This window comes from Ips typographus, linkage group LG2 (genome assembly GCF_016097725.1).
Source record: "Ips typographus isolate SLU linkage group LG2, UJ_Ityp_2.0, whole genome shotgun sequence".
NCBI lineage: Eukaryota > Metazoa > Arthropoda > Insecta > Coleoptera > Curculionidae > Ips > Ips typographus.
The window spans coordinates 19094521-19121470 of record NC_138423.1 but is presented as its reverse complement, the minus strand read 5'-3'; the positions used below and the strand labels follow the sequence as shown (position 1 = coordinate 19121470).

Genomic DNA, 26950 nt, shown 5'->3' with positions numbered 1-26950 from the left:
CGTAAGAGCTACTGCAAAGGTTAAATGGGGGAAGTTTTAGAGAAATTAATAGGCAATCCAACATCGTTTTAAAAATGTTTAATTTTTGCTTCGTTTTTTAATTATTCTCGAAAAACCAAAATCGACCATTTTCAAAAAAGTGCTGTATTTTCGCTAATTTTAAAATTTGGCTTAAACATTGTTAGAGCAACCTATTAAGGACTATCTTTCTGTGTATTTCGTTTTCAGTTCCGACGTTTTGGTCTCAAGATACCATTATCATTTTTTTTTTCTTATGGACGCTATTTTGTTTTTTTCTCTAGTTAAAAAGAGCACGTTTTTTGCATTAAATTGATGTATTACAAAAAAAATGTACTATTATGTTAAAAAAGCTAAAAAACAGTAATTCTTAAAATTACATTAATGCAAAATCTAAACGACTACAAAATGATGAAAATGTAGTATGTAAAGGTCTAAACTAGCTTTCAATCTAACCAAACGTAACTTAATCTTTCAAAATGTCTCCCGTTCGCTCTTCCACACTTTTCGCAATTCTTTAGCACCCTACTTATGACTCTGCCAAGTGTATTTCGGTTTATCATTGCAAAAGTATTTATTACCCTTTCTCGGAGAACATCAACATTTGTAGGAGGTTCAAACTCATAGAAATCTCAAGAGCTGGTAAGATCTCAGCTCTCAATAAATCCAAATACCTCCTTCCATTAAGATTATAATCAAATGAAAATGGCCCTATTAACCGATTTCCTAAATTGAGAAATATTGCTCAGTTACTAAGTCGCAACTTTATTATAAAAGTTATATTTTATTTGCATACCAATGATTCCACACCAAATATTTAAGCCAAATCTTGTCTGCATCCGTCTTTGAGCAACCTCATGGGGATTCTCTACAGCCCAAAATGTTTGTTGTGCTTATTAAAAACAGCACAATTAGAAATCCTAAAAACACTATAGATTACAGTTCAATTTAGGCGCTACGCTTATTTTAAAGTAACAGTTCAAGTGGGACTACAACTGAAAACATTCCACCATATTCCACTATCAGAAATAGCAATAGGTACAATAATACTACAAAGCGTTTTATAGTAAAAATGTATTAATCCAATCAACGTTTCAATATTCCACAATAATTACTCCTGCTATTTTATTTTATCAAATATATATGTATTTGTATAAATAAAAATTCGGTGCACTATCTACAATAATTTGTTAAAATAAAAAAATCGCCTTAACCGTGCAAGATCACAAAAAAGGCGATCTGACTTTAGTAGACTACACTTATCACATTTTTTGTTATTTTACAGTCTTTGAGTAATCTACCTATAAGTATAAATTCCATCTCCTATCTATAAATTATAAATGATGTACATACAGAATGTTCCAAGCTATGCAAATGCAGATTTTTATAAAATAGTGTTCAACTATAGCAGTTTAGATATTATAAAGAACCTGAATGTGAATAGCTTGGGACAGCTTATATATTTGATTCGTTTTAATGATTTTATATTTGGATGTCCAATCAGGTAACTGTTAATTGCACTAAGCGTCCTTAATCGAGTTAAAAAAAATAAATATAATATAATAACAATCAAATTGTGACGTAAATTGGTCATATAAATTAAAATATCAAGTAGACATCACTGGCAAGGCAATCGAGAAAAATATGTCAAAAAATAAATAAATAAAAAACAACCCTAACCGCATAAAACTGGAAACGAGAAACCTAAGGAACCATCATGAAGTGCCGTACTTGCCGTTCTCAAAAAGGCCCTTTTTGAAAAAGGGTGAGAAACTGATTAGTGCCGCTTTGGTGATTGGCCCGCCATACGCCAGGGGGCAGCTCGGCAGCGTTTTGCACGTGTCGATCAGCCTCCGTAAAAACAATTCCAAGTGACGTTTTCTGGATTGCGCCACCGACTCAGAATTGGCAAATAATGTTTTTGATGGAAACGGTATTCCAGATACCTGTAATAGTTTATTATTTATCTAACATGTGCGGAAAGTGGTACTTTCCCGCACGACTGCATTTGCCCAAGTTGGTTAGGGCAAGCAGTTTAAAGGCGGAAAACACGATTTCCTCATGTAATAGATGTTTATACAGTAATATTTTTTTGACTTAAATAAACTGCGCGCCACCTGAATGGAGACAGTAATTTTTTGGGTCATTTTTAAAACCTTGGCCTTTCTAAACAAAACAACAGATTTTGATGCGGTTTGGACTATCATTGAGCTTAATTTATTAGCTCTTGGTTGATGGAAAGAACTCTGACTTAAATGCACCGCCACTTTACTATACAGGGTGGAAACGAAGCGGGTTCTTGGCAGTTCCCCAATTAACATTCTGTGACTCAAGAAATATCGATTTATCCAAAAAATGCGACATAGCAGTGCTCAATCTCGAATTAAGGCAGTAGCATTGAACTGTCATTTTAAGTTACCTGTAGATCCCATATTATGTGTGGCATAATTATAAGTCAACTCCCTTGACTGATAGAACCATACAGGGTGTTTAGAGACAGTTAAAGTGAAAGAACAACTTGTGCAAACAATTTCAAGTTTCACTCACTGTCGCTGGACACCCTGTAAGGGTTTACCAAATATGGGGTTTGTCCTGAAAAGTACTCGGAGTATGTAACAGATAATGTTGAACATACAACGGCATTTGAATGATAGATACAAACCTGCTAATATGGCTTAATTCAAGATTGAACAGTGTTATATCCATTTTCCAAAAAAATCGATTTTTCTTCGGATACAGGACGTTAATTAAGAAACGCCCAAAAACGTCCCGAAGTAATACCCTAGACAACAAGTTACTATGTAAGAAAAAAGTTAAAAATATTTATTAGTAAAGTGACTGTAATAACTGTAATACTTTTTTTTTGTACACGTTCTTGTCCCACTTTGATTGTCTCTAGCCACCCTGTATGGTTTTATTGGCCATGGGGTTGCTTTAAAAAATATGCAACAGATAATATTGGACTAAAATGACACATAAAACGCTGCTGCCATAACTTAATTCGAGCTTGAGCACTGTAATGTGCGTCTTTTTCGGATAAATCAATATTTCTTGAGACATGGGACGTTAATTGGAAAACGCCAAAAACGTCCCGAGATATTGACCTAAATAACACTTCCTTATGTTAAAACAAAACCAAAAAAAATTATTGGTCAATTGGGGACTACTTGAAAATTTCACTTTTTTGCACGCACTTCTCTCACACCCTGTATAAGGCAGTTAAAGTGCATTAAAGCAAAAGTTTTATACATCAGTAAAAAGCCAATGACAGTCCAAACCGCATTAAAATCTGTTGATTCGTTTCGAAATGGCAAAGTTTTAAAAATTACCCAAAAAAATCACTGTCCCGGTTATCGTGGCGAGCAGTTTATACAGTCTGTCCCAAATTCGATGCTCACCATTGGGATCTCAGTTATTATCGAAGTTACAAACATGTTTAAATTAAAAAAGTTTTAAAAGTTAAGAATTACGTGGCTAATTCAAATCTCTTTTGAAAAATAACCCAGCATTTTCTGTTTTCGAGATATTTGAACAAAACTGAAAAATGATGATTTTTTTCTTTGGCCATTATTGTGCAAATCGTTTAGTGAATAGCTGTCTGTAAACTGAAATAAATATTTTTATACCATGCGATACATCAATAAAATGGTGATTTTTTGGCCTATTAGATGATAATAAAATTAGATATGGCTCCCATAAGTAAAACAAAAGTTAGTGTCCTAACCTCAAAAATAAATAACAATAGAGCATTTGTGGGACAACCAAATTATTCTTCAGAACAAAGTGTCCTAACAAAGTTTACCGGCTGTCCAATAAACAGTTTGCAAAATAATGGTCATGTAAGAAATCATCACTGTTCAGTTTTCTCGAAATATCTTGAAAACAAAAAATAATAGAATATTTTTCAAAAAAGATTTGAATTACCCATATAATTCTTTAAAACTTTTCTAATTTACAAATTTTTGTTACTTCAATAATTACTGAGCTGCCGTGAGCATCAAATTTGGAACACACCGAAAATATTTGTGTGAAACACATTACGACATGGAACTGTGTAATATTTACCTTATCTTTATATCGAGCTTTCATTGCAATATATAGATCCCTAAATCGACTGTATCGTCTCAAAACGGTCCACCTTTCATCCACGGTGGTAATCCGGATTTCATACTCGTAATGAGTTTTAATACCCGCCCCTCTTAAACAGTAACTGGCTATGCTGATTACTGAATCGCAATCTGCATCTGAAAGGTTTTCCATCAAAGTTTGGAAAAAAATACAGTTTTTTTTACACTTACCAGTTGCTATTGATGGCATCGATCTGTACATGTATTGATTATACAAAGACAGGCGACTGTTGTGCATCTGTAATGTAACAAAACAACCAAGTTTACCAAATAGTGTAGTGTACCAACTAAGTAGTGTAATAACTCACTTGTAGTGAAGACGAATATAATGCGTTGGTAGATCCGGTGTGCAGAGGCTTAATGGGACTAGGGCTGTCTGCTGTGAGGTCTTGAAGGGGATGTTCCAATGCGGGTGATAGCACCCCAGCACAGCCATATTTCATTGCCATGTATTGTCGTTGTAGTTCTTGTAAGTACTAAAAACCGTTTACATTTGTCCGGTCAGTATTTGGTTTAGCTGATTTTATGTTTTTTTATCAGAAAGAACTGACTACATTGCTCCAAAATTCTTGCAATTGGAAGTAACAGCAGAGAAAATGTATTAAATGACTTTTGGACTCAGTTTATCAAGGAGATAACTTTTTTGTGAAAACCTGTGTAACCTAATATTATAGGTAGGTCATAAAATGTCTTTATTAGCATGATTAGTAAGTAGACTTACCAATAAATTAATAAACCGCCCTATATTAGACAGATAAATATAATATTTGTACAAAAATGAGTAAATAAATTAACGACACTATTCAAAACTGTAAACAGAACCGAATTGGGTAAAATATACCTGATTTTCGTACAAAAGGATTTCAACTGGCATTTGATTATCTATCTTTCAATGTTATCAGCAGAACATACCCCATATGTGTGACAAAGCACGAGGCCAACGGTTATTTTCAGATTAGATTAGTTTAATATTTATTTGGTGGTTAGGCGCTTTCAAAATTTTAACCAAGATTTGAATAGTCCTCTATTTTTTAATAAATCAGTAAAGTCTTAAATTTAAACGTAGCTTAATACTAAAGGTCATTTACAACTAGGAACGTTCAAAAGTAGGTAAAACAGCTAGCAAAATATAATTAGAAGAAAACACTCACGGCTATCTGTTTATCCAAAAGATTTTTTGGTATGTTGCCGTCCAAATTCCTTACAATCGCAAGCTTGTGCTGGGTAATCTTATGCGACAACCTCCTCAGCGCTTCCATATCTTTCCTACGGCATTTCCTGGCCACAGGCGAATGGTTCTCAATCGAGCTCGTTGACTGCGAATCGCTGATGATTCCCTCGTTACTGGACAGGTCATCGCAACTCATCTCGTCTTGGTGATTCCTGGCTGAAGGTGGTCGCAACTCGACGCCACTGTCGCTCATTAGAGGATCGATTGTAGGAGGCGCCAGCGTCGGACTACCGCAACTATTTGGTGCAGTATGATAGGTCGCGCTGCTTAGTGTTGTTGCATTATCCCGATCGGGGGACAAGGAGGGTTCCACAGAATTAATTCGTTTCAAGTTTAAAGTAAGGCTGGGATAACAAAAACAGTGTTACTAACGCACTAGTTCTATTATTTCAGTAATTTTTACCTCTGTTTTCTTTGTTCGAGTGTCTTTAGTTCCTCTTCAGTGCGCTTTGTTAAAGTGGCTTTAAGCTCGTTCATTTGTAAATGGTTTTCAGGACCGTCCAAAGTAGCTTGATCGTTCACCAAACCCATTAACTTGAGATCAATTTCTTCTACGCTTTTCTGACGTTCGCACAACGTTTCTACCCGCCGGTTTAATTCGGCTTGAAGTTCAGCTAGTTCTTTTCGCTGCATAGCGCATAACAATGTTAGTTTGTCCGGTTTCTGTTTTGTTGGCAACACTTACGTGATGGTTAACGAGTTTCTGAATGACGTCAGGAGCGCGAATACTATTTAGTATGTCCACTAAACTATCTGTCTCGCAGTCTGATAAAGGAGTGTTTTCTGACTTTGCTGCTAATTCCTGTAATAATTGTTTTATTTTTGACTAGCAGCAATACACGTACAACAAAAAGTTACTTGTTAGTTTTTTTTAGTACCAGTTTTAGGTCTAGTATTCATCCTCTATGATTTTTCCATATAAAACTGTCAGTGTAAAAAAAAATTATTTTCCATAATGAAGAGACAACAGATTTTAAGCACCTGATAGCTATAATAATGAATGAGTTCACAGTATGTAGGACAATTCAAATTCGACCATTATTAAATTTATTTTTTAAATTTATTTTATTTTTTTAACACCTTACTTGATTTTTAAACAAAAAATAGTGTTTTTTTTTTAGTTACAGTATGAAAAAGTTACATTTTATGTAACCAATAGGTTTTTAAAATTGTTTTCTTTCTTCTCTAAAGAATTTTTGTCATATAGTCGTAATATCAGTAAAAAGTCAATTGTCTGAGAAAAAAAAGACTAATTTTACAAAAAAAGCAGTATAAGGGAACCAGACATGTTGAAACGAAAAAATAATCCTCTTTGCAACTCAACATAAATCAAACAAAACTATAATGCAGGGTCCACATTAAACGGACAAAACAAAAACAAAATAAAAACAAAACTTTTATGCAACAAAACATTTTCGAAACAAAGTCCACATCACAGATCATTTATTAAAAACAAAACAGCAACAAACATTTCATGTTTCAGTTTTGTCTTTGCAGTCCACACTGTAGCATGTTTCGTTACCGTTTTCGTGCTGAGGAAGACGACGATTTCGTATTAATAGCTGGTTATTATTATATTTTGTTAAATTTGAAGAAGAAAAGAAGACGTTTTTGGGCGCAGACGAACGAGTCTCTGAGTCGAAAATTTGATTAGAGATATCCGTGAAGACGATATTGGTTTATCAGGCGAGATACGTTCTAGTTTTGCCAATTATTTATGAATGTCTAGCGAAGATTTTGAAAGTTTGTTACAATTAGTTGGACTATCGATACAGAAGAAAAATACGAATTTTAGAAATTCTATTTCTATAACAGAACCACAGGCGAGGGATATTGTAAGTTTTGTTTCTCCATCCCCACTGAATCGACACAGCTCCCGATAAAGCAAACAAAACAGAAACCATTTGATGTTTACCGACAAGCGAGGGGACTCAAATTGTTGGAAAATAAGGCAACAAAAGAGAGGCGCCACAAAAAAGTTGCTGAAATGTTGAAAAACTGTTTCTGTTTTGTTTCTACTTTGTCGGTTTAATGTGGACCCGTCATAACCCTGCACCAGGTGACTTAGAACTTGACCACGCAAAAAAACAACTGAAAATGTGTTAGTGCAGGCAAACAAAATAAAAATAAAACAAAATACCTTAAACAAAACTTGCGACCGAGTATCGAGGAAAGTAATATTGTTCGAATGCGCAGCTACCAGTTTGAGAGTGTCCTGAAATTTGGACGTAAAACTTGCGCGCATTTGCTGCAACGCTTCGCAGTCTCCATTAATCTAAAGAAAACATGTTCGAGTACCTCCACGGTCAGCAGCAACAGAACAATGTATGGCGTATATTACACTTACCTCATCAAGAACTTTTAATCGTTCCTGTTCTAGTTCCTGCCTTTGTAAAACCAGTTCTTGCTCCTTTTTCTTTAGATCTAACTCTCGCTCCCTTTGCTGCTCTGTAAGGAGTTTCCAATCTTCGTGCAACTGTTTAGTCTATCAATAAGTTATTAGAGTTAAGTGATTAAGGTGCAGTTTCAGGCTACTCGCCTGTTTAGCATATTCCGTTTGAACCTCCTTTTTTTCTGACTCTAACTTGGCCTGCGCTTCTTCCAAAGTCTTTTTTCTTAATTCAAAAGCTTCTTTACTTTTTTCAAATTGTTCTTGTTCTTTTTCTAATTGCCCTTTCTCCTTTTCCAAAATTTGCCTTTGGAGGTCAATTTCCGATTTGTCTTCGTCAGCACTCCTGCATATTCACACAAATTTGTTTATTATATTACATTGAAGTTTTAATAAAATAAAGACTAACGTCTGTAAATTTTCCATAGAAACAGCCAAGTCCGGCGTCGACCAACTGAGCAAACTGAGTCTGGAAAGGTTGCGAGTTTTTTCGCCCTTTCTCAGCTCGGCTGCTTCAGCAGGATCGTTGAACCTGAATACGTGGGCTTTTCCCAGGAAAATTATGCAGCCTTGCGAAAGTTTTGCCGGGGATTCTAACATTTGATTGTTCAGCATCACGTAAGCGCCCGGTTGAGGGCAAAGAGTGGCAATGCCATTTTGAAATGTGATGGTACAGTGTTCAGTTTCCATTCCGGCTCCTAAAATCGTTTTTTTTTTGCAACAATTTGAAGAAAATTTTACATGTAAAGTTTACCACGGAGTTCAATGTCCTGTTTAATGTCAGAGCTTCCTGAACCTATTGTGGTAGTTCCTTCCTGTTTTCAAATAATTAGTAATAAAACATGTGTACTGTATTTACAGAAAACAAATACTTATTCAGATTTCTTTCTAGATAATTATGACTCAAAATAGTTTCAAATTCTATAGTAAGGATATAGAAAATAAATTTCTTTCTTTATCACACTTTGACTTGCAAATCTTACTATTAAGTCTGTCTTGTTTAAATCTGTATTTCTATCTCTATTAAGTTACATAGTAATTTACCTGTAAATGATACAAAGTAACCCCAGTGCTAAGAGGATCATCGTCAATAGCCACCAGATGAGGTCGGTCAGAATCCAACACTACACCAGCCCCCGATTTTCTAAGGCCTAAAGCTGTTTGTTCCCTTAAGATGGCCTGAGCCTCTCTCCACTTTCCAGTCCATTCTTCAGTCAATTCCTTTAGAAAAAAATTGACAATAATCGTCTGGGCGCTTTCACAATCTCCAATCACCTTTTCCCTGGTTTCTTTTTCCTGAATCTGTTGTGCCAGCATATCAGATCGTTGCTCGCAAAACATCAGCGCCTTCAACTTGCTGATTTCGTTCCGTAATTCCCTGATTAGTTTCACGTTCGGATCCTCGTTGATGGTAGGTTTGTTAATGATGTTTTTAGCCCGATTCGCGTATCGCAAAGTGCTTAGAGTTTCGCCGTAGTTGCAATCGGCAGGGCTTATGGTTGCTATCATGATTGTCTTGGAGTTTCCACCTAAACTGTCTTTGAGCAGCCAAGTTAAAACCGAGTCACGGTAGGGAATAAAACATTTTTTTCTTTGATCGTTTTGGTCTTTAGGATCTAGCGAAGACAATTCGGCTAAAGCTGATATTACCGAACCGAGCGTAACTAAAGATTTGTTAATGTGCGCTCCTTCTTTCAGCCGTTGACCAGTGGCTCCTGTGGCATCGGCTCTTTCACTCCCAGCAAGATCAACCAAATGAATCTAAAAGAATGTCAATGTCACAGATGACAGGCTTTTAATTGTCTCAAATAACCTTTGAAACTGTCTCGCTAGGAACTCCGTCACAATAACTGGCTTGCACAAAAGTTATAGTAAAAATGGCGTGACTCCTACTACTTACGTCATTCATGTTAGTTGAGGCGGTAGTTCTGTGAGAGTTGCCTCTGAAAATCCCCAAAAAATATATTCGTCTACCTAATCTAACCTGTATAATCTCTCACTTGGCCATGCAGTCCTGAATATGTCCATAATTAGTAACCCAGCAAGTGGTTAACCCTTGAACGTAAGGACCTTTTTTAGGATGTTCTCTCACTTTTAAACTATTATTTTCTCTTCTGTCAATGAGCAAGTCAGCTACTCTTTCCTGGTAAATTTCTAAGTAACTGACTTGTACTCGATGTGTGGTACCTCTTTTAGAATTTTCGCACATGCGATCAAATAGCGCCTTACATATTCGGGGTATCAACCCTTGGTTATTCTATTAAAATAAATTTTGAAATATTGAACGCGATAAATAAAGTGAAAATCTTACTGGAGAACCCATCATAGTGAAAGTTTTTCCACTACCGGTTTGTCCGTAAGCAAAAACGCAAGCATTATAGCCCTCAAAAGCGCAGTCAACCACTTCAGTTCCCAAATCTTTATAAACAGTTTCTTGGGAACTAAAGTTTTCCGATTTTTCGTCATTTGACCAGTACGAGTGGTCAAATGTAAACTCCTTGTATCTAATATTTTCGTCTCTAGCATTGGCCTGCAAGATGAATTATATTAAGATGTGTCTGCAATACCTTTCACATTATTTGATGATACTGTTTTAACATTTTTCATCAATTTTTCTATTTTAGTTTTTTGAAATACAAACTAACAGTACCTAATGAGTACTAAAAAGGTATAATTTTGTATTTTTTATTCTTGAGCAGTTAGCATTGTGTTGCAAACTTGATTTATTCTACAGTGACGTAATACCTTCCAGATGGGAGGTTGCAGTGGACTTAAGCAATTTGCACTTTCGAACAATGATATAAAAATCAAGCATTTTCAAAACTTCGAAACTATCTAATATTATACAGGGTGTCCCTGAAAGGTTTTTACAACGCTCTGCCGCAGTTAGTTGGGGTCAAAATAAAGCAATTCAGCCATACTTGCCTTAATCCAAAAGTTGATAATTACAGAGCTACAGGGCGGCATAGTTAAAGTTTAAAAATAAATTTTTAATCCTAGTTTTTATACCAAACCTTTTAAAGTTATGAAATTAGGTATCAGGGGGTTTGCCAAGATGGGAAATTCATATCCCAGCTAACTGCAGCAGAGCGTTGTAAAGACCTTTCAGGGACACTCTGTATGTATGAGACATTCATTTGATAATCACCTTTTTTAATATTTGATAAATAAATCCTACTTGACAATTGACATCTCCTGAGAGTCATTAATTCTCAAGTTGAATACTTAGAGATAAATAGATATTATTTATTACATTTTGTATAAATCACACTTATAAGTTGTGACCAGATACAATCAAATACTAAAACAAATAAAGAAAGGATCTTATTTAACTTAAGTACCTATGCTACTGCACAATGAATGAAATAAAAATAATACAATTACATTTAATGCAACATGTATCTAATCTAAAATTACTGTTTATGGTATGTGTATTGTGTAACCACTTAAAATCCTAGAGGAAATACATCTCATACATATTGAATGAGAATTTCCAGTAATTTTTTTTTACTGAATTGCATTAATTGGCATTCACATTACTCCTATGACCAAATAAAATATGCAATTGATTGAAGCACCTATAACAGTAATTAATACAAAATGCAGGAAATCTATAATGAAACTTTACACTCTACTGATTTCAGCAAGAATTTTTCGTAATTAATGATGTCATGAAATCAATGAAGCATCATACATCTTATAAAAAGTTATGTAATTAATTTAGAAATTCTTTAATGAACATCACTGAACCTATAATTATTATGCTTTCACTAGTGGATGAAACATGAAACAATTCCACATGGGGTTAATTTTCATTGAATAATTTTTAGTTTTATTAAGGAGCAGAATAACATTTCCTCAATAATTTATTAGGGTAGTTTATTAAGATTTATATTAAGTAGGAGTACAAATAGCCAGAAAAAAAAATTTTAATAATATTTAAGCATGATTTAAGCAACAAGGTCGTAAACATAAGTTAATTCCTTGCCAAGATTTTGTCCTAGTTAATTTTAAACAAAGAAAAATAGGCAATATTGGATCTCACCTTGCAGTTTAAAATCCCAGTGGTCTTGCCCCTCATTTGAATAATTAACTGTGCATTCATATCAATTTCTCTAAAAAGGAGAGCAAAAAATATAAAACGGTTTCTAGTTCACCCATGCATGCTATTTGGTAGGTACCTTTGATTGAAGGGCCTCACACGGACCGCTACCTTTACGGATGCCATTTCACTTCGGGATATTCACCACTGTTAAAAATTATAACATTTTTGCACCAAGTTTTTAATTTTATCTTGTTCCTATTTTATTAAATTAGCTCTAATTTGCTGTTAGTACTTTTTCTTGGCAATTTGTTATGGATTTCACAGGATATCTGACTCTGACACCACAACTCCACAACAAAACAAAGGAGTTGTCAATGTCACTGACGTACTGTCTTCTGTCGGTTCGCTCTCTGTGTAAAAAAAAAATACTTAGTTAGTCACATGACACGTGTTGCGTTTGTTCAATATATGATCACGTGAAACAAAACATATTAAACGAAAACAGGGGCTCATGTGCAGAAAAACAAAGATGTCAGCTTTTGTTATGATTATTGGAAAAATGAAAATTTAATTTTAATCGGAAAATCTGTGCCCTATTTCCAACTTACGGATGGCTCTTACAGTGAACCAATGTAATCTCTTGCTAGAGTAAGTATTCAAGTTTTGGTCTGACTTGTAGTTTTAAAAATTCCTATTTTAAAGCATCCTAGAGCTGGCAAATGTAAAGGCTCATACTCTGGAAGCCATAGCTAGTGATATCACTAAAAGGTTTGAAAAACCTGACCATTTCAAAGGTAAGTTCTCCAATTTTTTATGAAAAAAATGCTGTAACTATTTACTTCTTTAGTTGGAAGTTGTATTCTTATGCTGTTACAAAATGACTTCCTACCAGAGCCTGAGCAGCACCTAGCTGCTGTTACAATACTCTATGACTTGTACCGTACAGAGCTTTTTGTCAATAACCCTTTCAGCAATGTATTCCTGAAGTTTCTGGTTAGTAGTATTCACATAAGTGGTTTTCTAACATTAATAAAAACTTTGAAATTTAGTATCCTCCTGAGCAACAAAGCACAGTGGGAGCTCCAAAACTTGAGTTTGCTGGACAGCTGCCACGAATAACTGACATTGAAAAGAATTTTATTATGCACCTTATCACTGACCCATCCAGAGATGTGGTGAGTTGTATTTCTTACTTTAAGTGAATAAGGTTCTAATTCAGTTTTAATAGCTTCTCAAAAAAACTCCCACTCAAATATTAAGTTCAGAAGTCACAGCAGTTAATAAAATTGATTTGAGTGCATTACGTTTGACTTTAGCTGAAAGGCGAATGGAATTACCTGTAACCAGCCAGTCAGGAATTCCAGTTATTTTGTCTTTACCTGACTTGACACCAAACAAAGAGTTGGTATTTTTTTAATTAAAGTGTGACTGGTACAAATTAAAGAGTTTTGCAGAAATGTGGAATCTTCTATAAAAGAAATTGTGGCCAAACTAGCAACTGGAGATGATGCACCCATAAACAAGGTGTATAAGCCTGAATTTGTTACCCTAGCACCACCTTTACTTAATTGTCAAGATGAGGTATTTATTGGCTTCTGTTAATGAGTTGTGTGGGTTTTTAGTAGCATTTTAGATGGTGTGGTTGAATCCAACCAACCCTAAAGAGCATCTAGTATGCTATGATGCCACTATGTGCATCCCAGAGGTAGCAGCATATGAAGCTAGACAACTTATGAATAAAGCCTACAAGTCTGCTTTGTCTCTGCCACAGCAGCAACAGTTACTTGGAGAGCTTGAGAAAGACCCCAAATTGGTTTATCACATTGGATTAACTCCATCTAAGGCTTGTCAACTTTATACACTAATAATTACTGTAATTCTAATTTTTTTTGTGATTTTTAGCTTCCAGAGCTAGTGGAAAATAATCCTCTTATAGCTATAGAAGTTTTGCTTAAATTAATGCACTCCAAGCAGATAACTGAATATTTCAGTATTTTGGTTAACATGGAAATGTCACTACATTCCATGGAAGTGGTGAATAGGTTGGTGCACTTAAAATTATTTAATTGGTTCAGTTAAAATGCCTTTTTTTAGACTCACCACCACTGTGGATCTTCCAACAGAATTTGTGCATCTGTATATTTCCAATTGCATATCCACTTGTGAAACTATCAAAGACAAATACATGCAAAACAGACTAGTGAGGCTGGTTTGTGTGTTTTTGCAGTCATTAATCCGCAACAAAATTATTAATGTTCAAGTGAGTCTTGGGGGTCCCAAAAAATTGTGTTTGTTTTAACTTTGTTTTGTAGGAATTGTTTATTGAAGTCCAGGCGTTTTGTATTGAATTTAGCAGGATAAGGGAGGCAGCTGCTCTGTTCAGGTTACTGAAACAGTTGGAATCTGGGGAGTTGGGGATGCTTTCCTCACCCCCTTTAGGCAGTAAATCCAAGTTAGATGGTTAATAAGTGTTTTTATTTATTGATTGTTTCAATATACTATTTTTTTTGTAAATTTTGGTGTATGTTATGTGTAGTAAATTTAACACTTCCTTAATAATAATCCACTAGAAATTAATATTAAGACATTTCAGACTTTTTAATTATTTTTTTTTGTAAATAATAAAAGCAGCCAACCTTTGACATGTAATGTGAACGATTTATACAAAAACGCATCATTTAACAGATTTTGTTGATGCTTTTTTCTTAGTTTTGTGCATATTTTAGTTTTTTGTTCTTATTTACTGCTATTTTTGTATGGTTTAACTAGTTTTTTACAAAACAAGCTTTTCAAGTTTTTAATAAACTAAACTAATAATTGCTTTGACAAAAAATTGCTATATTGAGATATTGAAGGCTTCTGAACGACAAAAACATGTTGCAAAATGTATGAGTATCAATTTACAAATTTAAACTGACCAGAAAAATTCCAAATACTCTTGAAGTAGTCTAAAAAAATGTAGAAATATTCCAAAACATTATAAAACCTCTAAAATGCCTTGCAAAGCTTACAAACCAGCCTAGAAGCTTCTAAAAGCTTTTAGAACACTTTAAAAGCTTCCAAATGCTTTTCAATTTATCTAGAAACTTTCAAAAGCTTCCGTACGCTTCTAAAGCAGTTTAACAGCTTCCAAAAGTTTCTAAAACCGTCTACAAGGTTTCAAATGTCTTAAAGGCAGTCCAGAACCTTCAAGGCTCTTTAAACTGCCTAAACACCTTCTAAAGTAGTCTAAAAAGGTTTTAAAACACACAGAAACTCCAAAATATGTCTAAAGCCTTCCAAAAAATGTTTAACTAGTCTAGAAGCTCTCAAAAAATTTCAAGGCAGTCTAAAAGCTTCCGTATGCTTCTAAAGCAATTTGAAACCTTGAAAACAAAAGTTTAAATTCACATGTCTTAAAAGCAGTCCAGAATCTTCAATGCTTCTAAAGTAGTCTAAAATTATTTCAAAACACTACAGAAACTCCAAAATGCTTCTAAAGCAGTCGGAAGTCTTTTAAAACAGTCTAGAAGCTTCCAAAAGCATTTAGAACAGTCTAAAAGATTCCAAATCATCTTCACTAGTCTAGAAGCTCTCAAAAAATTTCAAAGCAGTCTAAAAGCTTCCCTATGCTTCTAAAGCAGTTTAAAAGCTTCCAAAACTTCAAATTCACATGTCTTAAAAGCAGTCCAGAATCTTCAATGCTCCTAAAGTAGTCTAAGAAGATTTAAAAACACTACAGAAAGTCCAAAATGCTTCTAAAGCAGTCGGAAGTCTTTCAAAACAGTCTAGAAGCTTTCAAAATCATTTAGAACAGTCTAAAAGATCCCAAACGCTTTTCAACTAGTCTAGAAGCTCCTCTTTCAATTTTTTTGAGTTAAACTCAAAGAAATTTTGCATATCTGAAAGAGTTTTGTGCTTTTTTACAGATTTTTATGCTTTTTTGAAGATAGTAATTTTGCTTTTTAAGCGCTTTTTTTCACGACTTTAGCCCGGACTCTACTTATAAAAATTGTATTTTGTTGTCATTAGCTAGTATTAAGAAGATTTCGTTCTAGTCTTGACAAACTAAAAAAACACAGAATGCTTACAAATGTGTGGTTGTTATTAACATTCGAGTGTTTTAATCATATTTCTGGTTTTCCAGAGCGATTGGCATTTGGCACATGGGTTTTTTTGCAATGTTTTTAAAATAAGAGAAAAACATCTTAATTATTAAAACTGCTGTTTTTCTCAGCGATCTGGGGAATGCAAATTAATAGCAGTTTTCCGATCCTTTGAAACTTCAAGAATTTAATTAAAGGATGACAATCGCCGATTTTGTTAACTCGATTTGTCATTGAGTATTTAATTTTTATGTTTTTGGGGGTAGCTGTCCCTTCTGGCTTCGGATAGCGTAACTTGAAAAAAAACTAAAATCAACACCGAATTTTCAGTAAACTTTGCTTAATCGCATTATCCACGGTTCCCGTAACGCCCAAAGTGACTTCTTATCGTGAATGCCAGCGCATTAAGCGTCTTTAATTTAAATTTTCACCACACTCTCACGTCCGCGTCCACGAGCCATTTAACTTCCTAAAAGTTTATAAGTTTTGCCATAAATTGCAGTTCGCGTATGTGCCGTCCTGCCTCAGTCCTTATTAATATTAACACACTTTACCAAAGATAGCCTCTGGTATAATAACTTATATTCTATACATGAAACCAACTGGAATTTCTAATAATTATTTCAGTAATCCGGGTTTCTGCTGATCACATGACCTGTCAAATGACGTATATTTGCTCACATTGGTAATTTCTTCATCATATTATGTGAGGTTTCCTTTTGAGAAGTTTTCAGAAATTAATTCAGTTCTAAAATGTTTTCTAGAATAATGTCAAGGTATGCATTTGACCGCTTTTCCAAACTAAAAACAATGTCATAAATTAGAAGCAACTTTCCGGTTCATTAAAAGCAACTCTAAAAGCCAATCTAATCTAATTTTCCTTCAAAAAGGTAATTACTTCCCATTGGAATGCCGGTATAGAATTTCCAGTTGCGACCCTCTCTGTACGCTAAAAGTAATTTAAAGGTCATAATTTAAGGCGAAAACTCGTTCGAAACGTGTGTGTGCAACGGAAGTTGAATTCCGAATATAGTTTCGGAGTTGTGTATGTTGTATAATAACTTGCACGGCTTGTCCGTAATTTATTGTTTGTGGAATTGGTTTAAGGGGGCGCAAATAACCCTTTAGAATCCTGTAAGTATCCAAACCGCAGTGCTAATCGAAAATAATCGGTCGCAAAGTCGTTTAGGGAGATTACCGGCAAATTGAAAATGAGCAAAGTCCCTCTGTCGGTGTTAATAACTCAGGCGTCCATATAGGAAATGTCCTTCTCGCTTCCGGGACTAAGCCAAATTATCTATTTAACGTGAATCGATCCTTTTTAATCGAGTTTCCGTTGGGATATTATAGTCTCCCAAAGCGCTGAAAATCGTTTAGTCAAAATAAAAAAAATCTTTTGTTAAATTTGTGTGGAAGACGAGAAATTTAGTCTATTATGTATTATCCACTACTTTCATTCATTTCTTAAGAACCAGAATCAATGGCAAATTAAGTGCTTGATAAACCTAGTTACAAAGAGTCACTTTAAGGTCTTCAGAACATTTTGCACATTACCCACCTATACATGTCTATATTTAGTATTATTGATTTAATGGTTGTTGTATCAAGGGCTGAAAGATCAAGATTACGCCTGATGCTGTCTAAGTCGTAAGTGGGTTTAAATTGTAGTTCAATTTACTTGTCATTGTTTCTAGTCCCTCCTACTTCAGAAAATTTTCCCCATTCAGGCTTCTAAGCTTTCGTATCAAAGTTCATTTTGTCTATGGTGATCCTAAAATTCAGAATTTTTTTTGCGGCAAAAGTCAATCATGATCTTACGGTGCCTCTCAAATTTGGCTAATAAAGTGAAAGATGAATAAATGAGATCCTATAGTGAGTATCTTCAAAAAAAGCACATAAAAATAGTAAAAGTTCTGAGCAAATACAATTTTCAGAAAAATCTTGCCCTTCATCGCTGTGATAAGATTCATTGTACACTCGATCATTTCGTAAAGTTTTCTTTAATTAAAGAAGACTGAATTTTAAGTAAATTAAAAATTATACGGCTGATCAGATAACACTGCAAGTTATGATAGGATTAGAATAATTCTGGAGTTGTTTTAATTAAAAATTGGAAAGTTCTTGAAGGACTGGTTTAATTTACTAATGTCATTGCAGTCCTGCCAACACTAAATCTTCAAAGTAAATTTTTAAAAAAAAACAGTGTAAATTTTTAGTTCAGTAGTCTGCAATTAATCAAATAAAGTATTTTTATAATATTAAATTTTAAAACTCTTAACCGCGGTTAGTCTGAATATAGTCATGAGACTGGTTCGAATCAAATACTGAATCATAACTCAAGCAATTACCACGTTCGCTTTTTTAGCTCAAAGACTATTTTCCGGAGAACGACCCCGAAAACTACGGATGAGGTTGTAGTAATATTGTACGCAGGCTAGCCTGCGCCCCCTTTCGCCCCCAATGGCGACGTCATCCCTGCAGGACCGACTACAGAGGCACAAATAGTGCTCGGTCGCGGCTCTGCATCGTCAACGGAAAATTGTGACGTTCGTGTGCCCTATTTGTACATTCCATTAGTACTGTCGTGCTCATCTAGTGTACTATCAACGTGGACAATAGTACTACCTACGGTAAGCTATGACTTATTCAATCATCTTTAAGCCTCAAAGAACGCGGTAATTCAATAACAATTCAACTTTCTTAAAGAAAGAACATTAAATTTCGATTAAGGCTTTCTTTGTACTGATTTCCAGCTTTTAACAAAAGTGCATAATTAGTCGAAGTGTAGGTTATTAATTATTTGAGTGTAGACATTAGAAAAGCTTTAATGCGGAATCTAACCTAATTTCCCGAGGCCTCGCTTTTATAGGTGAGAGGCTCAAGGCGCAATGCAATTTTCCAAATCAAAAATCGTTGTTTTTAGGTAATCTAATATATTACTTTCAAATATATTATAAATAATACTTTCCCATAATTGTGCAAATAAATTAAATTAAATTCTTGTGATTTATAAAATTTAGTTTCAACTTTGTTGGGAGTTTTACGGTTTTTGGTTGTTACCAGTTAATTTTCTACACATTATAAGTGAACTGATGCGCTTCTTAGTGGGAACATAGCAGAAAAACGTTGTAAACTTGCCCTAATAAGCACTTGAACTTAAATATCCTGTACATGGATGTTTTTTTTAGGCTACTCGTTTAATTCTTGATGTTTTATATGATGTACAACAACGTTATATTCCAGCATCCGTTTCTGAGATATTTAGAAGAAGATTGAACATTTGCAGTATCGAAAATTAATGTAATTCTCGTAAACATATTATATTTTTAGTTTATATGTTTTGTCCAGTTGTTTGGAAAATTGTTGCCAATAAATAGTTTAAATTATATTTATCGAATACGGAGTGGTCAAATAAAAACAATACCACACAACACCTTTATGTACAGTGTTATTTACTGTGGACTGACCAACTCCTCTTTCTGGGCTGCCCTGTATGTAATTGAAAAAACTTGAATAGTCATTTGATGCAGTTGGAATATTTTGGTCTTAATTTTCTCAATAACCTTTTTTTAATGACCTACAGGGAAGCCCAAAAATGAAGGTTATTGTTTAATTCTCAGTAAATGACTCTGTACTTTGATATTTTTATCTTATTCTATTGTTTATCAGCTTTTTGGCTTTTAATCTGTAACTTTTCTCAAACTACCAGTATTTGCGTGCATCACAGTTTGTAATTGGTGATTGGTCCAAGAAAGCAGCAAGCTGAAATGCAGGATTTTGACAATTTTGACGTTTAACTCAGTGTGTGGAATTACGAAAACTGTCAAATATTGTACAAAGCTTTATGAGTGTCAAGTCATACAAAACACAAGAATTTCGGTTTTTGTACAAAATTTTTTTGCAAAACTTTTAAACGAAACAGAAAGATGATCACCGTAATCAAATAACCAAAAAATAATCAACGTGCAGATTATCACTGACATCTAGCAACTGTAATAAAAAGTCGTAAAAATTAGGGTTAACTCAAAATTTGTGCTAAATATCTCATAAACTTTGTGAGTTACGTAGAATTTTATAATTATTAAGTTTATTCAATACATAGTATAGCAACTTGCTTGATTTTGTTTAGAAAATTTAAATATTTTTGCACCTGTATATAAACCATAAAATTGTATTAATAAGCATTGTTTTTGGTAATATATATTAATATTTGCTTAAATCTTTCCATGCGTACCATAAACCTATCTAACTGTATTTCAAATAACAATTAATTACACCAAATTTTCATTATTGACTGAACATGTTTGAACAATTTTATATTGACTATAAATTTGTTTTAGTGGATTTTATATTATTTACTTAAATTTATTTGATACGCCCAACGTTTTTGCATAAAACAAATACGGAAATGCCTGATCTGAATTTATAATAACCAGTAAATAAAACAAGTGAGGTAAGTGCTATTTTTCTTCACAGTGGATAGATAATAATCTAAGCTGTTGGTCTTCCTCATGATGAAATGTTAAATTTACTTTGCTGCCTGAATGCAAAAAAAGTGAATTTTTAAGCAGGAAAACCAGGTTGCAGTTTGCGTATACAATCGTCGGTGTGGAATATGGTCCAAAATTGCTTTCGGCGACGATCTTATGCCATCCGGAAAGCCCGTTTCTTATTCATGAGCCGGCGAATTTGTTTCGCACGAAGGGATTTAGCGCCTGTCAGGACGCCGATATTGTTTTTTAAAAGGACGAATCCCTTTTCTCCACTTTTAAATATATGCATGCGAACTTTTCTAGCATTCGAAATTTGGCCCTTTTCTCACCGGATCGATACAAGATTAGAGTTGTACATGTCGCCGAGATTCCATTTTGCCAGAGGAACAGGAACGTCGGGAATTATTTATCCTTCGGGAATAAATGCTTATCTATGCCAGTTTTATATGGGCGATATAGAATGGAGCGTCCTTCACTCCGTGCAAGTTATGTCAGATGTAGGATATGTCCATAAAACGTTTTAAACCTTACTGTCATCGTTTGCTTTAGATACGTTTCCGCACTTCTGAGAGAGGATTTCTTGTCATCCTGTTTATGTGTGTAATTTTTCTTACAACAGGAAACACGTATTTGAAAAGTATCAGAATGTTTTATGAAAAAAAAGAAGACTTTTTTTTTTGGGTGTTATATTATATTAACAACACGCGTTTGATAATGATCATAGAGTCAAATGGAATGAATGTAGTATCATAGACAAAGAAACTTTTTCAAAAAGACGTAAAATAAAAGAAAGTGCATATATTAGATTAAACCATGACTCCTGTGTTGCTACATCCTCTATTAATATTGACCAAACTTGGTTAAATATTCTAGAGGAGGAGATAACACTTGGTCATATCAAACGAAACTGAAATTTCTTGTAATTTTGTTTTCATTATAAAACCCACCTTTCACTACAACAATAGATAACCTTTCCTATTGGAATGACAAAAGTCAAAATTTATGTCAATTTTTATTGACAAAACCCTTCTCAGAGTTCCAAATTGAACATTATCAGGTTTAATATTTATTAAGTTGTTGTTTTCTGTGTTCTGCCGTTATGTTCTTTCTATTTTAGATTCTCTGAAGACGGTGGTAGATTTTCCACCGAAACGTCAGCGTTTTTAGGTAACAAGACCGAGCCTAAGTCAGTGGTCTTGTGTTGGGACGACTAGGTTAATGTTATTTTCAACTTAGTTGAAAATAGTGCGAAATTCTATTTTCCCAACAAACCTTTTTTGTGTGAGACAGAAGACCCAATAAACAAATGCTTTTTTTTTTCGAAATCTGTATAATTCATCGGTCCGTTTATTACTACAACCAACAATACACCAGGTTCACATCTGCTCGTGGAAGATGTGGCAACATAGAGCATAGTCCCAACTGACAGTTGGCTAAACATTTTGAGGTTAGGAATTTTAAAAAGTTGAAAAACGCCAAAAACTATAACAGAATTGTTGGTGTTTTAAGAATTTGCTTCTTGGTTTTGTAATATAGATTGCTTATTTATTTCCTTTTGTAAATTTACCCAGCATTAAATACATATCAATTTGGTTTTGTTGTGTGATTTATTTAACATGTTTTTTCAATTTCAGTTCAATTTATTGTAAGAGCAGGTAGGTACCTCAGTTAAAGAAATTATCTAATTTTATGATTGTTTATGAAGAAAACTAGACTTCTTAGATAAAAAAGAAACTTGAGTGTACTTTTTAAAGATTTTATTTGTATATTTCATAATGTGTAAATAATACAATTAAAATAGTAATTTAACCTACTCTGATGGAAAAGTATTTAACAGTAGCACCATCTGCTTCTAGCCTTATAGTCAGAGAAGATACGGCAAAATTTATAAGGGCTAATTCTGCAAAATAATGGCATTTGATCAAATTTATGTATTAAGTAGGTAACTTGTATCTTTCTAATATTACCTGAAACTTATTAGAAATTTGTTTTTTCAACACTCTGCATATGGATTTTGACAACACCATTATAACCATAGCTTCAAACACCTTTTGTTCAGTCTTTTAGAGCAATTGATAATGGGACTTTTTAAATTTTGATCCTTTCAAAGCATGATAAGCAAACTCCAGATTAGGCAAATAAAGGTACCTGAAACATAAGCTATTCTGTATTAGCAGCTTATTAATACCTCTACCAGAGTTTTTTTTATAGTATTAGGTAAATCACCTTGTCAGCTTCTGCTAAATACACTTTTACTCTATATCCATGTTTCTTCGAGAACCACTGGCTTGAATAAACTTGGTTTTTCTAGTGTTTTTGTAAAAAATCTTCTTGGGAGTAACTAAATATATAGGCTGTTTCATTGTGACAGTGTTTTCTATTAGAAAAAGCGGCCTTTTCTGTTCCACAAACTCTAGTTCCTTCAAAATATTTCACTGGGCTTCTTGATAGTTGTAAAGTGTATTAAGAAGGTGGCATTTTCAAAACTGACTACCGAAACACACACACATTATCTAGTCTCACACGTAGTATCGCAGTTAAAAACAAGTTAAATCAAAATACTCGTTAAAATATTGTAAAATTTACATCAAAAATAAAAAATGTCTCTTTGTTTACTTTTTGTCAACAATGGCGGCCGATTTTCCGAGCCTTGTCGTCCTGATTCATTGCCGACGTGACTAGATGACGTCAAAATTCTATCGCGCTCGGAACGCATGTTATAGACAAGGCAAATGAGGACGTAACCGCCACGGGCAAATAAATAAACCCAACTTACACCAATTTTAGCGAAAAATATTGAGTCGTTCTCTAGATACTTCTAATACAGGTGTGGTAAATCCAAAAGCGACCATAGGAAAACCGTGTAACGGACAGAGAAACGTAGGTAATTGCATCCGCGGGAGAAAAACAGAAAACGAAAAAAATATCAAGTAGGCCATATTTTTAGCGCGCTGTTGCCAAACGCCGTAAGTAAGCTTGTCGAGGGTATTGAATACTTACGGCGAAAATATGGCCTACTTGATATTTTTTTCGTTTTCTGTCTTTCTCCCGCGCATGCAGTTACCTACGTTTCTCTGTCCGTTACACGGTTTTCCTATGGTCGCTTTTGGATTTACTACACCTGTATACCATCACTGTGAATCACCCTGTATCGAAACAATTTCTGAACATATTGGCAATAAGAATAACCCATTTTATCCATTCTATATACAACGGGCTGCCAAAGCCGCTACAATCCTATCCAGTGACGATATTATTAAAAAGCTCTATCTTGTTTATTTTCCAGATCACGTAGGACTGCGGCGTGACCTTAACCACGTCCGTTTAAAGACCGCAAAAGATCCAGAGCCAAAACTCCATACCTTTTATCAATAGAAACAAGAAAGTACAGTCGTCGTCTCTTCGCGCTGTAATAACACACAAATATCGACTTTGATCCACAAAAGACATGCGGTGCATCCGGCAACCGAACAGATCGATGCTGACGCGCGCTCCCGATTCCTTCTAACCTCAAATTGACGCACAATGCATTTGATCGAGTTGGCCGCCATTTTGACGGTGATCAGTTCGCGCGCGTGTTTTGCTTTCCTATTGGACGGCAGTTCGGAGTCGTACTCGCAGTTCCGCAAATGGGGCGGAGGCACCAACGGCTCGCTGGAATTCGAATTCAAGACCGACCAACCAAACGGTCTGCTGTTGTACACGGACGACGGCGGCACTTACGACTTTTTTGAGGTAAAGTTGGTGGAGGGTGCGCTGCGGTTGCGTTTCAACTTGGGCGGCGGTGCTCAAATCATCACCGTTGGCAAGGAACTCCACGATGGTCATTGGCACAAAGTTCAGCTGCAACGTCACGAAGAACGTACCATTTTGACGGTGGACAATGTGTCGCAGATGCGCACGGCGCGCGGCAAAGAATTCAATTTTGGCAAGTTTGAGACGAATTCGGACGTGTACGTTGGTGGTTTGCCCAAGTGGTACAACAAGAAACTGGCGCTGTTGGCGTTGCCCAGTGTTTTCTTTGAGCCCCGCTTCAAAGGGGCGGTACGGAACCTTATCTATCCAGACGTAGAGGGCGGCGTACCCAGAAGGCAAGAAACCAGACCCAGGGATCATCGGGTGAGTTTCTGTTACAGATCTATGTTACACGATTAATGTCAATTCTACTTAATTGACGAAAGTTAAACATGAATGCCAATATCGCATATAACAGGCTTTAAGTAAACAGTCCAACTCGGTCCATTATATCGGTTGGCTCAATTACTCGGCCATGTTGCCGTTTGATTTGGTCGGTAAACTGATTTCCTTGCTGCTATAGCCATTATTAATTTCCAAATTGTGTGTTTCGGCCCTTTTGATGTTGCGCTAATGTTAATATAGGTACTAGCATCAAATCACACAAATCTTGGTGGATGTTTGAAAACTAATATTGTTTTAACACTTGATCGGTTATTTTCAATTTGGGTATTTTGTTAATAATTTTGTCCTGTAAAATTACGATGAATTTTATGGTTTGATGTTTTTGTTTGTAAAGTTTGAAATACTTTATAAAATAAAAAACAAATAAAATAACTATTATTTGTGGTAAGCTGAAGTGTAATAGTACAGTTTGGTCTTCTGACAAAGTTTAGACGGTCACTTTGTCATCCTCGAATTTAGCAGCTTTGCATTCTGAGCATTTATGGCCTCTTGCAAAATGTTTGTAACTCTAACCGTTTCCGAGATAGTCGACTTTCTTACTTTTAATTTGGAAATTGCATCAAAATTTTGAAAATTCCCTATCTCCGCCATTTTTGAGGTTTCAACGACTGTAAAAAGCTCAAAATGTTCGTCGGAACTGCTCTTTCACCTTGTGCTGACCGCAACACGATTGAACATACAGGTGTGGTAAATCCAAAACCGACCGTAGAAAAACCGTGTAACTGACAGAGAAACGTAGATAATTGCATGCGTGAGACAAAGACAGAAAACGAAAAAAATACCAAGTAGGCCATATTTTCAGTACGCTGTTGCCAAAATCCAATACCAATCCAATACATTTTGTCGACGATCGATGGTCAGTTTTGAATTTACCACACCTGTATACAGGGTGACCAAAAAACAGAAAGAGTTAAATTTGAAAGTCATTCTGAACGTTTTTACGAAGGCGTAGAAGGGCCACATACGTTAATTTTCTTAAATTTTTACTTCGAACTCATAAATTAGTTGCAATGTTGTCAAACTGACAAATTCTACTATTTTGGTTTGAAGAGTGTTTTTGTAATGTTGACAAATTAACAAATTCTACTAATTAAGATCAAAGAGTGTTTGCAATGTTGCTAAACTGACTAATTTTACTAATTTGGTTTGAAGAGTGTATGCAATGTTATCAAACTGACAAATTGTACAATTTTGGTTTGAAGAGTGTTTCCAATCTGTCCAAACTGACAAGTTCAACCAATTTCTTTAATATGTTATTTGCTTGCAATGTTGCTAAATTAACAAACTCTCCTAGTTAAGATCGAAGACTTTTTGCAATGTTGCCTAACTGACAAAATTTGGTAATTTGGTTCAAAAGTGTCCTTGCAATGTTATCAAACTAACAAATTCTACAATTTTGGTTCGAAGAGTGTTTGTAATGTAACCAAACTGACAAGTCCGACTAATTTCTTTGAAGTGTGTTTGCAATGTAGCCAAAGTTAACAAATTCTACTAATTTGCTTCGAAGAATGTTTGCAATGTTGCCAAACTGAAAAATTTTGTCTAATTTGGTTTGAAGAGCTTTTGCAATGTGACAATGTAAATTCTGAGTTCGAAGTAGGGACTTAATCGAAATTTAACTAAATTCCGAGTTCAAAGTCGGAATTTAAGAAAAAAAATGTTTGTAGCCCTTCTACGCCTTCGTACGTTTTTGAATCCGTGCAAAATTTGCGTAACTCTAACCGTTTGCGAGATATTCGACTTTTTTTTTTTTAAATTGCATAAAATTTTTCAAAATTCCATATCTCCGTCATTTTTGGGATTTCAGCGACTGTAAAAAGCCCAAAATGTTCGTATTGAACTACTATTTCACCTCGTGCTAACCGTAACACGATTAAACATATACACGGTGTTCAAAAAAACAAAACAAAAAACAGTTACTTCGAAACTAACGCTCTGCCAGCTCTGACCGTGTTTACGCGGTTCTAAGTGGGTGCAAATCACACTAGTCTGCTGGGTGCAGAAAGTCGTTCTGAATATTTTTGGTATCTTGCAAAATTTCCGTAACTCTAACCGTTTCCGAGATATTGGACTTTTTTTTGGAAATTGCATAAAAAATTTGAAAATTCCGTATCTCCGCTATTTTTGGGATTTCAGCGACTGTAAAAAGCCCAAAATGTTCGTCTTGAACTACTCTTTCACCTCGTGCTAACTTTAACACGATTAAACATATACACGGTGTTCAAAAAAACAGAAAGAAAAACAGTTACTTTGAAACTAACGCTCTGCCAGCTCTGACCGTGTTTACGCGGTTCTAAGTGGGTGCAAATCACACTAGTCTGCTGGGTGCAGAAAGTCGTTCTGAATATTTTTGGTCTCTTGC

The 26950-nt window shown here is 34.8% G+C and overlaps 3 protein-coding genes across 7 annotated transcripts in view; 2 read left to right on the top strand and 1 right to left on the bottom strand.

Annotated features, from left to right (window-relative positions):
• Nucleotides 1–1077: 1077 nt before the first annotated feature.
• Nucleotides 1078–12169, bottom strand: Klp98A (kinesin-like protein 98A). Of its 2 annotated transcripts, XM_081972219.1 has the most exons (19): nucleotides 11947–12169; nucleotides 11811–11880; nucleotides 10077–10295; nucleotides 9766–10022; nucleotides 9579–9708; nucleotides 9041–9526; nucleotides 8810–8986; nucleotides 8520–8580; nucleotides 8175–8463; nucleotides 7916–8111; nucleotides 7724–7861; nucleotides 7517–7651; nucleotides 6062–6178; nucleotides 5780–6003; nucleotides 5297–5720; nucleotides 4454–4621; nucleotides 4317–4383; nucleotides 4084–4262; nucleotides 1078–1964 (listed from the first exon to the last, which is right to left on the bottom strand). In XM_081972219.1, exons 1-19 carry the CDS (start codon nucleotides 11991–11993, stop codon nucleotides 1734–1736), a joined length of 3615 nt encoding a protein of 1204 aa, XP_081828345.1. In that variant the 5' UTR covers nucleotides 11994–12169; the 3' UTR covers nucleotides 1078–1733. The 2 variants fall into 2 exon arrangements, with proteins under 2 accessions (XP_081828345.1, XP_081828344.1); XM_081972218.1 differs by having other exon boundaries at nucleotides 4084–4383.
• A 129-nt stretch (nucleotides 12170–12298) lies between these two features.
• Nucleotides 12299–14324, top strand: Not11 (CCR4-NOT transcription complex subunit 11). Its single transcript, XM_081972220.1, has 10 exons — nucleotides 12299–12458; nucleotides 12513–12604; nucleotides 12658–12803; nucleotides 12860–12985; nucleotides 13039–13211; nucleotides 13265–13391; nucleotides 13444–13653; nucleotides 13713–13852; nucleotides 13905–14070; nucleotides 14123–14324. The coding sequence occupies exons 1-10, from the start codon at nucleotides 12421–12423 to the stop codon at nucleotides 14273–14275; spliced, it is 1371 nt and encodes a 456-aa protein (XP_081828346.1). The 5' UTR covers nucleotides 12299–12420; the 3' UTR covers nucleotides 14276–14324.
• A 4053-nt stretch (nucleotides 14325–18377) lies between these two features.
• The window catches only part of Nrx-1 (Neurexin 1), a 98262-nt gene continuing 89689 nt past the window's right edge, over nucleotides 18378–26950 (top strand). For all 4 annotated transcript variants that reach the window (XM_081973294.1, XM_081973292.1, XM_081973293.1 and 1 more), the window contains exons 1-2: nucleotides 18378–18525; nucleotides 23675–24507. In XM_081973294.1, coding sequence (XP_081829420.1) covers nucleotides 23914–24507 — 594 coding nt within the window. In that variant the 5' untranslated portion in view covers nucleotides 18378–18525; nucleotides 23675–23913. The remainder of the gene's footprint in view (nucleotides 18526–23674; nucleotides 24508–26950) is intronic.